General features: G+C 37.1%; 1 protein-coding gene across 1 annotated transcript in view; it reads right to left on the bottom strand.

Moving 5' to 3' along the window:
• The window catches only part of ATP10A (ATPase phospholipid transporting 10A (putative)), a 297,816-nt gene that overhangs the window by 30,748 nt on the left and 252,448 nt on the right, over positions 1-14,620 (bottom strand). The window contains exons 10-12 of the mRNA XM_044669292.1: positions 13,351-13,918; positions 6,042-6,145; positions 5,590-5,716 (exon numbers count right to left, since the gene is read on the bottom strand). Of these exons, the coding sequence (XP_044525227.1) occupies positions 5,590-5,716; positions 6,042-6,145; positions 13,351-13,918 (799 nt within the window). The remainder of the gene's footprint in view (positions 1-5,589; positions 5,717-6,041; positions 6,146-13,350; positions 13,919-14,620) is intronic.

Raw genomic sequence — 14,620 nt, 5'->3', positions numbered from 1 at the left:
ACCTATTGGTTGCCTTGAATATGTACTAACTATTGAAAATAACTGCAATGTATAAATGGAGTTATGATATTAATTTCGAAATGAAATATAGCAGAGGATAAATAGTAAAGCTGCAGCAACAGAGCTCTCAGAATTGTCTAAAGCAAAATGTCCTATTTCAGTTTTCCAAGGTAGCCTGCTTATATGATTTATGAGACTTTGAGTAAATGTCATCCTCTTTACAGCATGATCCTTGGGAATGCCAGGCATTTGGAATATTATAACACGGATAGTTAGGGAGAGCACAGAGCCAAGTTAGTGCCCCTATATATCACTCTGTGACAGATGCCAGGCAGCTTCAAAGGAGAGAAAAGAAGGTGAAGATTCTAAAATGATGCTAGTGGAAATTAACCAGAATGTGGAAAGTAAGTAGAATGGCATCCTATGAATGAAAGTTCTTGATCTCCACCCTAATGCTGCCTTTCTATCCCCCAAGTAGTCAAGAAAGAAAATTCCAGGAAGGAAATCAGGGACTGTTTTTTCTTGGTATCCCCAGCTCTTAGCACAGTGCCTGGCACATAGCAGGTGCTTAACAAATGCTAGGTGACTGACTGCTGCCCCTTTCCCCCCTCTGTAAGTAGATTGCCCTCTTGTTTCTCAGAAGCAACTAAATTCAAACAAACACCAGATAGAGTGGAAAGGAGATGATATTACTGTGAAAATAGGGCTGACTCTACAAAGAAGCTGGGTTTGAATCTTTCCTCTGGCACTACATTTTGGAATCAGAGAAAGTCCTTCACTGCCCCAGATCGCAGTTTCCTAATGGATAAGTTTATCTCCAGCTCCAAATCTACGATGCCATCAATCAAAGGTTCTTAACCTTTTTTTAAGTTTCAAGGCTCCATTTGGCAGACTGGTGACACCCATGGACCCTTTCTCAGAATGATGTTTTTAAATGCATAAAATAAATAAAATTATAAAGAATATCCATTACATTGAAATACTATTATCAAAATGATAATTTTTTAAACCCTTACCTTCCATCTTAGAATCAATACTACGTATTGGTTCCAAGACAGAAAAGCAGTAAGGAATAGCTGATAAGGAACTTGCAAATCCTTCAGTCCATTGCCACCAAACTCAAACAGAAACAGGGTGTTACTAAACTGTACCCTAAGGAACCCCAAAGGCCAAATATTGGTAATTTTTACATGGAATAGTATCTATGCTTTATTGTTTTTTTTTGTTTAAATATTTACCTATTAAATTTTAATCTGGTTCGAGCTGCACTCTAGAGTGTCACAGGTCCCATATTTGATGCCTGTTATCTACTTCCTTTCATTTTATAGTTGAAGAAACTGAGGTCCAGAGAAGTTAATAGCCATGGGACTCTGAGCAAAATCACTTAACCCTTTTTGCCTCAGCTCCCCATCTGTAAAATGAACTGGAGAAGGAAATGGCAAATCACTCTAATATCTTTGCCAGGAAAACCCTAAGTGGCAACATGAAGAGTCAGATATGACTAAAATGACTGAACAAAAAGAAGTTAAGGGACCTGCCCAAGATCACAGTGATCATCAAGGGCAGAGTTGAGACTTGAAACAAGGTTCTGACTCTAAATCCAGTCATCTTTCTACTATGAATGAACAAATGCTTTTGCTCCCATTCTAAATCCAGTGATCTTTCTAGTATATCACAGCATCTTCCAGATGGGATCTTTGAAAGAGATATCTGATTTCAACCAGTATATTTCTGCTATATTCTGCTAAAAATGAAGATAATTAAAAAAACCACCAAACCTCTAAATATGTTAAATATACATAGCAAAATTTGGTTAGGGAGAATGCTACTTTCTCAGTGGCAAGGAGTGTTTCAGGTTCCTATGGAAACACATAGTATGGGGAGCCCACAATTGTGTCATAGTAGCCTAGATGTCTAAAAGAAATAATTTAAGTTTTAAATACTTAAATTAATTCATACCCAGGGGCTCTGTAACAGTAAGGCCACTAAGAAGTAAGTTGAGGAATATTTCAGGAATAGTAAAACTGTATAATGATGCTAATTCTTAAAGAATAAAGAAAACACCTGAATTTCTATCTGAGAGAAATATTGATGTGAGGCAGATGTCAAACACATAGCCTTCTACCTCCAGAAGCAGATAAAACAGAATTAGGAAATACACAACAAAAATAAAGGTAACAATAAGGTATAGAAAATATTAATATATGGCTTTTAAAGTCCACATGAACCCATAGGAATCTTTATACATGGCTTACTGTTCCCCTTTTCTATTTGAATTTGACATCACTGATGTAAGGCATTTTATAGCCTATACAGTGGAGTGATTTATCCCATAGTATGACCACATCTGTATGGTATGTAGTGCTTTATGATAGTTTGGCGCTCTGAGTTTAATTTAAGAAATTTTTATTATATACTAATTATGCATAGAGGGTGCAAAACAATCAACAAGCATTTGTTAAGCTCTTGTTATTTTCAAGAAACCATAATAAGAGTTGAGAATAGAAAGATGAAGGTGAAATAGTCCCTGACCTTTAAGGAACTTACATTCTAATACCAGAGACAACATGAAGATACAAAGAAAATATATGAAACAAATACAAGGTAGTTTGTGGAGGAAGTTAACAATAGTTGGGGCACCAAGGAAGGGTCTCACAAAGAAGGTAGTGCTAAAATTGAATACTGAAGGAAACCAGGCATTCTAAGAGATAGAGGTGAGGAAGCACTATTTTCCAGGTGTGGCAGACAGTTGGGGTGCAGGAAGGGAGATGAGGCAATTAGTAGACCTATGGCTAGAATTCAGGGTTGAAGTGGTGAGTAAAGGGTATTGAGACTAGAAATGTAAGAACAGGACAGGTTGTGAAAAATCTTAAATGTCCAACAGAGGAGTTTATATTTAATCCCAGAGATAGAAAGGAACCATAAGAGTTTATAGGGATTGGGGGGTAACATAATCAGACCTAAATTTTAGGGAAATCATTTTGGCAACTATGCGGAGTATTATAATGGGGAGAAATTTGAAGCGTAGAGAACAAAAAGGAGGTGATTGGGACAAGGGACTTTACTAGGGTAGTGGCTGAGTGGAGAGAAGAGGACATATCCCAGAGATGTTGTGGAGAAAGAAGTAATAGATCTCTAAGAACAAAACAAAACAAAACAATCCCTGCCCTCAAGAAGCTTAAATTTTTAGAAATTGAGGGGACATCCATCAGATGGGGTATATGATTGAGATTGGAATACTACTGTACTATAAGAAATGATGAGCTGGGTGGTTTGGGGAAAAACCTGGGAAGATGTCTATGAACTGATGCAAAGTGAAGTGAGCAGAACCAGGAAAACATCATACATAATAACAGCAATACTGTGCCATGATCACCTGTGAATAGCTTAGCAACTTTCATCATGATGAAAAATTCTATTCACCTCCAGAGAAATAGCTGATGGAGTCTGAATGCATTTCAAAGCATACTATTTTTTAACTTTATTTTTTATGGATTTATTTTGATATGTGTTCTCTTTCATGACATGACTAACATGATTATACATGCTTAACCTATATCAAATTGCTTGCCATATCAGGGAGGGGAAGAGTAAGAAAAGAGAAAATTTGATTTTTAAAATGATTGTTTTTACCTATAACTCTAAAAATTAAAATTAATTTTAAAATTAATTAAGTTTTTAAAAAGAAATTTACATTCTACCAGAGTGGGAAACAAGACTTAGAACACAGATTAAAAAAATTTTCCATGTCATAGTACCCTCTTGGCAGTTACACAAAGCCTAGAGACCTCTTTTCAGAATAATGTTAATATACAAACTGATTTTACTGAAATATCATTATCAAAATATTTTTAAAAGATAGCCAAACATCAGATTAAGAACCCCTAATATAGATGACAAAATATACTACAAGGAAAAATGAAGGGGGGGGAAGGGGGAAAGGGGGGGATAGTAAGAAGTAGTAAGAATCAAGGAAAGTTTCACAAAGGATGTATCAACTGATCTGAATTCCAAAGGAAGATAAAAATGCTAAGAAGTAGAAAGTAGGAAGAATGCACTCCAATTATGGGGAATAGCCTTTGTAAATGCAGAGAGGCAGAAGATGGAAGGGGTAACAGGTACTCAAAAATTAGGGGGTTGGACTGTTATTCCCTAAGATACTTTCCAATTCTATAAACATGATGGAAAAGGATGTTTTCATCCACAGAACAGAGTTTAAGATAATTGTGAATTTTGCTTAGAATTCTTTTTTAGTGCTATCTTCTTGAAACATCTAGGTAAGAACACAAGCAGAACTCAGTAATTGAAAAATAAAAAGCATTAGAATAATTTGCACCAGGAGAAATAATGGGAATCAATGAAAATAAAAGCAGTCCAGGAAAACTGGACTTAACTTCTGCTAGTCCAGTTCTGCTGGAATGAAGAGTTTATGAAATAAGGAACATGAAATTAGGTCAGAAAGGTAGGCAAGAACCATGATGTGGAGGAAGGTTATGATCAAAGCACTTTGTAAACCATAAGGCTATCAAAATATTATTACTTACTGCTAACTTGAATATGATAGGAAGTACAGAAGCATTTATAAAGAGAATGCCCATTAATTACCAAAGTTGTTTTTTTTTTTAATTTTTGTACCACAATGCATTCATATACAAGGTAAGTCACAGTTTTCTTGGTGTTGCTTGATAGTTTATTCTTTTTACCTAACAAATGTTTGGGGTGGGATGAGGACAATTTAGAAACTCTTTATTCTTTTTTTTGGCATGGCATCATTTTTTCTTCATCTATGGAGAACCTTTTAAAGAAGTTGCTTATAGTACTGTTTAAGTAAAACCTTAAGAAAGGACATTAGGGAGAGGTAGGTGGCTCAATGGATAAAGATAGGAAGTGCTGGGTACAAATCTAGCCTCAGATACTTCCTAGCTATGTGAACCTGGGTAAGTCATTTAACTCCTATTGCCTAGCCCCTACAGCTCTTCTGCCTTGGAATTGATATCTAAGGCAGATTGATAGCTAATATCTAAGACAACTGATATCTAAGTCAGAATGTAAGAGTTTAAAAAAAGGTGGGGCAGTTATTTGGTGCAGTGGATAGAGTGCCAGGTTTGGCAACAGGAAGACTCATCTTCCTGAGTTCAAATCCAACCTGAGACACTTACTACTATATGATCCTGGGCAAGTCACTTAATCCTGTTTGCCTCAATTCCTCATTTGTAAAATGAACTGGAGAAAGAAATGGTACGCCACTCCAGTATCTTTGTGATGAAAACCCCAAATGGGATCATTAAGTGTTGGACATGACTGAAAAATGACTCAACAACCACAAAAGGCATAAGATAGGTCAAATAAGCTTGCTGCTGACCAAGGTCACCTATCTTTCTGCTTTGTGATGTAGGAGAATAGCATGGCTGCCCCTTGAGCACCCCAGTCCAACGCCGTTCCAGGGGTTTCTTTGAACAACCTTCTTATTGTGGTTAATTCAATTACTAGCTGGAGCCATGTCAAATATAGTTCAGAAACTTATCTTTAAAGCTTTTCTCTAAAAAAAAATCCCTTGTAGCTATTAGATAAAGCTTTAAGCAGAGCTACCCAATAGGTGTAGATTGGTCTCCAGACGGATTGCAGACTGGAACAGCAGCTCATCACGGTTTTCCAACGAAGATTCTGCTTCCAAATGGCTTTGTAACCAGCAGGCATACTCTTCTTTACTTAGAACCTATTTGAAAAGGATTTTCAGAGCTCATTTTAGACACTAGGTGACCATGACTGAATGTCATAAAATAAAATACACAGGATTACAAATGAAACTAATTACACTGAAATACTATTACCAGTTTTCTTTTTAAAGTTCACAGCCCCCAGGTTAAGAATTCCAGATAAATATATCACAAAGAAAATTGAGGAGGGAGAAAAAGTGACCCCTCCTCCCCATCAAGAATGTCTCCTTCTCCCCTCTCCCACTCCAATGGCATATTTATTAGGAGAACTAAAGAAATTTTTGATAACTTTTGCCTTTACTCCATAAATCTACATTGACTTACCTTCTTGGCAATACATAAGGTACGGAGTCCATCCACAGCATAGAGATTTAGATAATTCTGAGTTTTACTTTGAATTTTTTTTTGGTGCTTTCCTCTTGAATCATCTAGGTGAGAATATGAGCAGAACTCCAGTCAGTAAAAATAAATGAACAAACAAAAAAAAGCATAAAAATAATGCATACCCTTTAAAAAAGAGGTCCTTAAAGGATTGTTGGAAGTATCCTGTGGGAAAAACCCTGAAAAGCATTCTTTTGAGAGATATCCCTCCCTTAGCCCCACCTTGCATTGTTCTTTTGTTTTTTTTTTTCCCCCTCTTAATAAGCTAGAGAGGCATCAGAATCTATGCTAGAACTACTAAATGTCTCTTGAGGTTCTTGTTTAATACCTAAAATGGATGGAGGTACTTTTTTTCCTAGATCCTCATGAAAGATTTCCTTTTTTTTTGTTTTAAATTGGATTATAATTCTGAATAGTTTTAATTTTTAAAGTGATAATTTAATCACTCTTTGATTATTAATTTATTTGCCACAGGCCTGGGGTAGAGGGAGGAGATATAAGATGAGCAAATAAGATTTTCATATCCTATTTTGCCCAATCATTTTATTGCCTTTATAAATCAGTAATCCAAAGCAATGCAAATAAATTTATTTTAAATTCATCTCTAATAAATATAAGCTTTGTGGGTAGTTTTGTTCACTTTACTGGGTGGTAGGATTGGAGGGGACTGACTATCACTCCTGAGAAGTGGAGCTAAAGATCTGAATGGAATGAGGATTCAGGGTTCCTTTTCACTAAGAAGTGAATTCCCACAGTGGAAGTATCCAGATTGAGATTGCAGACACGTGTGTGTGTGTGTGTGTGTGTGTGTGTGTGTGCGCGTGCGCGCGCACGCCTGCACACACATATTATTACTACTATCAACAGAAGTCAGACTTAAAGAGAGAAGTCCTAATACAATCTCAAAAAAACAAAACTTTAGAAGTTAAAGAGAAGTGAGGAGGAAGAAGCAAATGTCATGATAATAGGATGTAGATTGCCACCTCTTAATTTTTAAAAGAATTTTAAATAATTTAAAGTGTAATAACTGTAAACTGCATTAAAGTCCTTATAGAGGGTATTCTGGAAATCTGACTTAAGTTTTTGAACTTTACCATAGATATGATCTTGGGCTCTTGAAGGTTAGGCCCTTACTCAAGCTCTGATAGGTCCCAGCAGTCTAGAAAGGCTTAAAGTATAGGCCTGGTGATAGACTATTTTTTTCTGACATTCAAGGACCAGCCTATCATAAGTTTGGAAAGGCTCACTGCCAGGTTTAAAAGCCTAGGGTCATAATGTTTTTTTCCTGTTCTTAGCAACCTATGAAGGCCAACTACACAGAAAAGTTGCAGTCTGTGTCAGTGATGGCAGCATCCAGAGAATCATACATCCTTGAAGTATTGAGGTATAAATGTCAAAATATTTTATATCTTTTTTTATGAGACGTTCAATGCCGGCCTGATGGAAAACTGGAAAGAGGAAGACTGAATTGAAAGAAATAACTAAAGAAGTTAAAGAACTTCAAGTTGAAAATACCAGCAGCGAGGCATAAATGAGTCAGATCACACCTAAAGTTTTGATAAAAAGATTCTATAGAGGAAAAAAACACTGGCTCTTTCAGAGGACAAGGGTTCAAATCTCACCTTTGATCCTTTAATAAGTTACCTTTCTTCTATCATGAAAGCAATGCGGGTTCATGAAGAAAGTAAGGGTTAAAAAAAGAATATTCTTTTTACCAAAGATACTAAGATGAAATTTATTTTTTTTCTTTTAATTCATAAAACACCTAATTTTCTGTTCACAGTTAAAAGTATAATTCAAATTCGCTACATAAATCCAGGAAGAAAAAAAGAGAGGAGGTAGTACAACATGGAGGAGGGCCTACAAATGATTAAGAAAAGTTGAAATTTTACAAAGAATTTTCTCCTATTAGGCTAGACTAAATCATATTTCCTCAGGTATTTAAATTAATATGCAGAAAATTAAGAAAACTTTGGCTTTTATTATGTTACCTTCATTTTTTTTAATACTATTTTTGAAATATCATGTTAACCTTTCCTTGATCATAATTACCTTCAAGGTACAAATATTTATATTTTGTGACTTTGAAATTATGTATTTCCTACATTATTAACTCATAGCTTTCCTCCACTCTTTCCCTCAAATCATCTAAATATTGCTCTCCAGAGAATTGTGTTATGAGATACATGATTTCATTGGAATTTGGAATTTTGGGGTGAGGAATTAAAGATGGGCACGTTTCCTACAACTTAATATTTTTAGAGAGATGCGTAGTAAACTCAGAAATTAAATTGACCTAGACTCTCCTGGCTGAGCTCAGCTTTCTATCAATGATTGCCACACTGCTTTTGGATCTATTTTATTTATTCTACAAATGCCTAAAATTCATAGTTTTGCAAGCTTCAATATGGTAAAGGTGAAGAGGGTTTTCCCAGGCAAGCTCTGTATGTTGAGATCTTAAGAGGGAATCTAAGTGATTAAGCAATGAGGACCCAGACCTTGTTTACATAAGCAAGTCCATAAGCACAAGATATAACAACTAGTTTCACTAGCAACAGAGATCATGCTAAAGATGATAACAATATAATTGTTTTAGTCTTTTTCTGTTGTCCACACATTTGTGCATATGGGATATCATGTGATTCTTACAAGTGTCTTGTGAGATTGGCAGTCTCCAGTGGGGACTATTATCTCATATTGTAGAGAAAGATTAGGCTCAGAGAGATACATGATTTATTCTAGGTAGCCGGACCTTAAACTCTGAAATTTCTGCCAGACATTGTTTGTCTTAAAAACTCCTTTCAAATGAAGGGATGCCCTTTAATTGGGGAATGCCTGAACAAATTGTGGTATATGCTGGTGATGGAATACTATTGTGCACAAAGGAATAATGAACTGGAGGAATTCCATGTGAACTGGAAAGACCTCCAGGAATTGATGCAGAGTGAAAGGAGCAGAACCAGGAGAACATTGTACACAGAGCCTGATATACTGTGGTAAAATCGAATGTAATGGACTTCTGTACTAGCAGCAATGCAATGATCCAGGACAACCATGAGGGACCTATGAGAAAGAACACTATCCACATTCAGAGGAAAAACTATAGGAGTAGAAACACAGAAGAAAAACAACTGCCTGTTCACATGGGTGGATGGGGATATAATATGGGATATTGGCTCAAAATGAGCACCCTAGTACAAATATCAATAATATGGAAATAGGTCTTGATCAATGACACATGTAAAACCCAGTGAAATTGTGTGTCAGCAATGGGAGGGGGTGGGAAAAGGGGAAGGATAGAACATGAATCCTGTAATCATGGGAAAATGCTCTTAATTAATTAAATAAATAAAAGATAGTATTTTTAAAAAAAATTCCTTTCAAAAAGTCATTTTTGGTTTTTTTAAATCTCAGTAAGGCTATTTGGCCTGGAAAATGTGGGCAAATATTTGAAAGATTTTTTTATACTTGCCATTTTTTTTATGTTGATGTAAGAATGTCTTAGAAAAAATGTAAATTAAAACAAATTCCCTCTCTTTCTTTCTTTAATTCAGACCTGTTATTTCATTGATGTAGGGAACTCCCAGTGAGGAAATGAACCCTCCACCAATGCATTACAGCAACTGTTCTACAACCTAGAATACTGACAAATCAAAAGAGTATGGAGGTAAATTATACTTCTACTTATCCTTTTGTACCAAACTCTTACTGACTCTTTAAAAACAATATAAAATATTTTCTTGTACTCTTAAGGGCACTCAGGAAAACAACCATGTCATATGAGCAAAACTTTATTATTTCGGGGGTGGGAAGGAGGACATTTTATCATGTGATATTGAAATAGAGTAAACTGAATAAACTGGTTCTTCAGAATAGGTGAGGACTGGACCTCCTTTTCCTTAAGCAGGGTGGGCTCTTGTGTGGCACTGTTTCCACGCCAATCATTCTGGGGGTTGTGCAGGAATCTCTCTCGATGCTCCTCATTAGGATTCAGGAGTGGGAACGAACCAATGCCGAGTCACCAATTGGTATTCTGACCTTTTCTCTTGGTCCCCTTGGTACTAACTGCCATTGCAGGGTCCCTCTTACTGATCCTATTTGCTTTACTAATAGGTCCCTGTTTAATTAGCTGTCTTATGACCTATGTCCGAAGGCGCTTACAGACCATCAAGCTGCTGGTCTTGGGCTCTCCTTACCCACTTGTGCCCACTGATGAAGAGTCAAGGGTTTGACTCATGCACAAGAAAAAAAAGGAGGGATTGAAATAGAGTAAAATGAGTCATTGATCCATTGGTTAACATACTCAGAAAACCTGTTTCTCCTCATGGACTATAGGAATGTATTTTCTCATGGGAAAGTCAGTCAACAACATATGGTCAGTGTAGGTGGGAAAATGTTCATTGATAAAGATTTGGGGTGTTGTAAAACCCCACTTCCCCTGTAAGTTCTGAGGGTTTTAACTATAAGATTTTACATACCACATTATGGCAGAACTGCCTTTGCTAGATGTCACGGATTTTAGACGGGGCTGTTTCTCATTATCCCATCTGTCTGAATATTAGTGGCCACATTCGAGGATACTCCCAGAAACCCCACAGACTAGGAATAACACAAGAAGTAGCAGTGATGGCCTAACAGTAGGAGACAGAGCTAGAGTCATCCTGACAAGGGCGGATCACACTATGTGGCTCTCCATCCTTGCCAAAACAATTTTATTTTGTGTTATGAAGTGGAAAGGTAAGAATTCCCTTCTTATAATGCCTGGAAATGGAAATGAGTAGAAGAGACTCAGGGGAATATCTGAGTTCACATCGCTTTGGCGATAGTGGGAAGAATTGTGGGGTTCAAATGCTAAGAAACTTTACATATTCTTGTGTGTTTTTGTGTCAGCTTCTAGGGGCTGGGAAGCCACTTCAGCTTCCTTTTTTTCCCCTCTTGTTACTCCTCCTTCTCCCCCCTAAGTTAACCAGAATTATAATGTAGCTCTAGCTGCCTGCCACTTTCCCTTACATTGTGGGTTCTGGGGTAAATGCCCCACAATTGGAAAAACATCTTAGAGATGTTCTGGTTAAAATGATCCATAAATGAAAATGAATACATAAAAATTAAATGACAGCCCCCTCAGGGCAAGATATGGAAGGGTAAATGTACAATCTAGCACATACTTGCTTACAAGCAGATGAAGTTAGGTGCTGGGGCTTCAGTTTGAATTAGATTTCTGAATTCTGTATAATAGTAAAGTGCCTGATGGCAGGGTGTGCATCTTCTACTTAATTTTTTCTTTTAACCCTTACCTTCCATCTTAGAAACAGTACTGTGTTCCAAGGCAGAAGGTAAGGGCGAAGTAATGGGGGTTAAGTGACTTGTCCAGGGTCACACAGCTAGGAAGAGTCTGAGACCACATTTGAACACAGGACCTCTCATCTCTAGAACTGACTCTCAATTCACTGAACCAATAGTTGCCCCCTCTATTTGCTTTTAAAAATCTTAGGAAATGTGCACTACAGTTTTGAGGCCTCAGCTGAAAAATCCATAAATGCTATTTAGTGACTTGCTATGCTACTAAAACTTCACTGCGGGGGCAGCTGGGTAGCTCAGTGGATTGAGAGCCAGGCCTTGAGATGGGAGGTCCTGGGTTCAAATCTGGCCTCAGACACTTCCTAGCTGTGTGACCCTGGGTAAGTCACTTGACCCCCCATTGCCTACCCTTACCACTCTTATGCCTTGGAGCCAATACACATTGGCTCCAAGACAGAAGGGTTTAAAAAACAAAAACAAAAACAAAACTTCATTGCAGTCTGTGTTTATAAACACTAAAATAATCATAAAAAAAGCAAGTTGTAGTTACTGGGAGGTTTCTTCTAATACCTCTTATTATTATTTAGGACAACCCTATAACTCTCTAAGCTTTTGACTTTATTAGCTAACAAATAGCTTTTGTTCCTCAGTTGTTTCAGTTGAGTTCAACTTTTCACGATTTCATGATTTTTTCCAAAGATACTGGAATGATTTGTCATTTCCTTCTCTAGCTTATTTTACAGATGAGGAAACCGAGGTAAACAAATTAAAGTGTTATGTTTGTGTTATGAAGTGGAAAGGTAAGAATTCCCTTCTTATAATGCCTGGAAATGGAAATGAGTAGAAGAGACTCAGGGGAATGTCTGAGTTCACATCGGTTTGGCAATAGTGGGAAGAATTGTGGGGTTCAAAAGCTAAGAAACTTTCAAAAGCTCAGGGTCACACAGCTAGTTAGTGTCTGAGGCAACTCAGGAAGATGAGACTTCCTGATTCCAAGTCAGGCACTCTATTCACTGCAATCCTTTTCTTTAAATCCTTCTCTAGCACCTCTTCTATCATTTTAAAAAGTTTATACAAATAAAAGATGGCCAAGTCCTTGATAATACTGATGACGAAGGAAAATGGAATCCGGAAACTAGAACAGAGAATTATCATAACTAGAAATGGAATGATAGGTATCCATAGGTTTGTTAATTATGCACTGAAAATATCAGGATCATAAGTAACTGGCAACAAATAAAAGAATCATTGGGTTACAAAAAGGATCCACTAGTCCAATTAGTGTCTTCAGTTTTCAGTTATGAAAATTAAAGCCCTTAGAGGTCATGTGACATGTCTAAGGTCACTAATGCCCAAAGTCTGGTTATAGTCTGTTGTTTTCAAAAAACAATAGATAAAAATGGATTTTTTAATCAAATACTCATTTTTATGAGGTAAAAATTCAGCACAGTAAATTGGTAGTTTTTTTAAAAGGTGTTTTTCCTTTTAAATTATTTTTATTATATTATACATAATGTTTTATATATATGTAATTATTTTTATTATAAGTCTGATCATCAACTATAAGAGCAGAAAGTATCTTTAAAATTCTTATATTCCAAACCTCTTATTACACAGATGAAGAATACAAAGATGAATTTACCAATCCAAGTTCCTGTAGCTGATCTAATTCTGTTCTAAAACTGTTCTAGGTATCTTTTCCACTTTGCCAAGAAACATATTCTCATCTATGTCCTGGTTCCCAAACCTAGAACCCAAGTGTCCACTCTGCCAAGAGGAGGCTCATCCTCCTCTATGTCCTGGTGTCCATCCCCATAATAGCTCCAGGATCTGAAAGGGAACTCCAGAGGCCATCTGGTCCAGCCTCGAGCCTCAAGTCAGAGTGGCATGAAGGAATTTTTCTTTATGCACACCTAAATAACAAGGCTAAAACTAAATGGAAAAAGAATAGTACCTGAAGAGCAAGGTAGAAGAAGATCCATCATCACCGAATCTGCTCCTTTGGTGTAAACGTTGATTTCATCCGTCAGGGGATGCCTAATCACCACTGACATCCTCTTCCTGATGGAGTCAAAGCCCAGTGTGTGTAAAAGTTCGAAGGTTAGCCTCCCCAAGTGAGGGAGTTCTACAGAAACCTGGTCCGGCAGCCTGCCTACTAGAGAACAATTGTAGGCTCTGGCTGCATAGACAAGAGCAGCTTCATCAGGACTCTCAGCTTCATAACGGAGTTCCCCTTCCTTGAGTCCATTCTCAGTTGTCCAGCCACCTGCAGGCTGCACACCATAACCATTGTTATTCATCTTTGGGGAGGAGCGGGTCAGTCTAGCTTCAAGTTTGAGCAAGGTATTCTCAGTGGACAGCGTGGACAGGAAGCTGGAACCTGTTTTGTGGGTTGATTTTCCAGTGGAGAGGCTAGAGGAACTTCCACTGTTAGATCCAGAGGTCAGGCGACTAGGAGTGAATCTCCGGATGAAATCTTCTATAGTCTTCACTGGAGATTTCAGTTCAAACCTAACTCTCACCTGTAAATTGGAGAAGAGCAAAGAGATGAGGAAATGAAATTATTCAATCACTTACACCAAACCCTAGTACTAGAACAAGGGTGAAATAACTCACTGACTTCTTCAGAAAGAGTAAGGATGGATTCTCAGATAAAAAATTGCAGTGAAAATCCAACAAAAATTTGGCATTTTTACTTAAGAATAGTAGAGGCAAGTGACACAATTAATGAGGCTACCGTAGCTGAAGTCAAAAAGACTCCTTTTCCTGAGTTCAAATCTGGCCTCAAAGGCTTACTAGCTGTAAAAAGTCACTTAAATCCATTTGCCTCAGTTTCTTTATCTGCAAAATAAGCTGAAAAAAGGAAATGGCAAACCATCTGCCAAGAAAACCCCAAATAAAGTCACGATGAGTTGAACACAACTGAATTGCCTGAACAGCAACAACTTAGGAACAGTTCTATTTGTTTCTTTTCTTGAAGAGAAAATTTGGCCAAGAAATTAAAAAAAAATGAACCTATCTGGGTTTGTCCAAATTAACATTATATATGTGGACTCTAGCTGAAGGGCAAGCCAGAGGCCAGAGGCTGATCGTAGGGGCATAATTTCCTCATCTAAATGATTGGCATTATCCATTTGATATGGGCAAACAGTCCAGAATGGCAAAATGGCCAATTCTGCCATATCTCTTCTCTCAGAAATACCAGCAGTCTTAAAAAAAATATT

Source organism: Gracilinanus agilis, chromosome 3, assembly GCF_016433145.1.
Source record: "Gracilinanus agilis isolate LMUSP501 chromosome 3, AgileGrace, whole genome shotgun sequence".
Lineage (NCBI taxonomy): Eukaryota > Metazoa > Chordata > Mammalia > Didelphimorphia > Didelphidae > Gracilinanus > Gracilinanus agilis.
The sequence above is the reverse complement of the archived record's forward strand: the minus strand, read 5'-3'. Positions and strand labels throughout refer to the sequence as shown.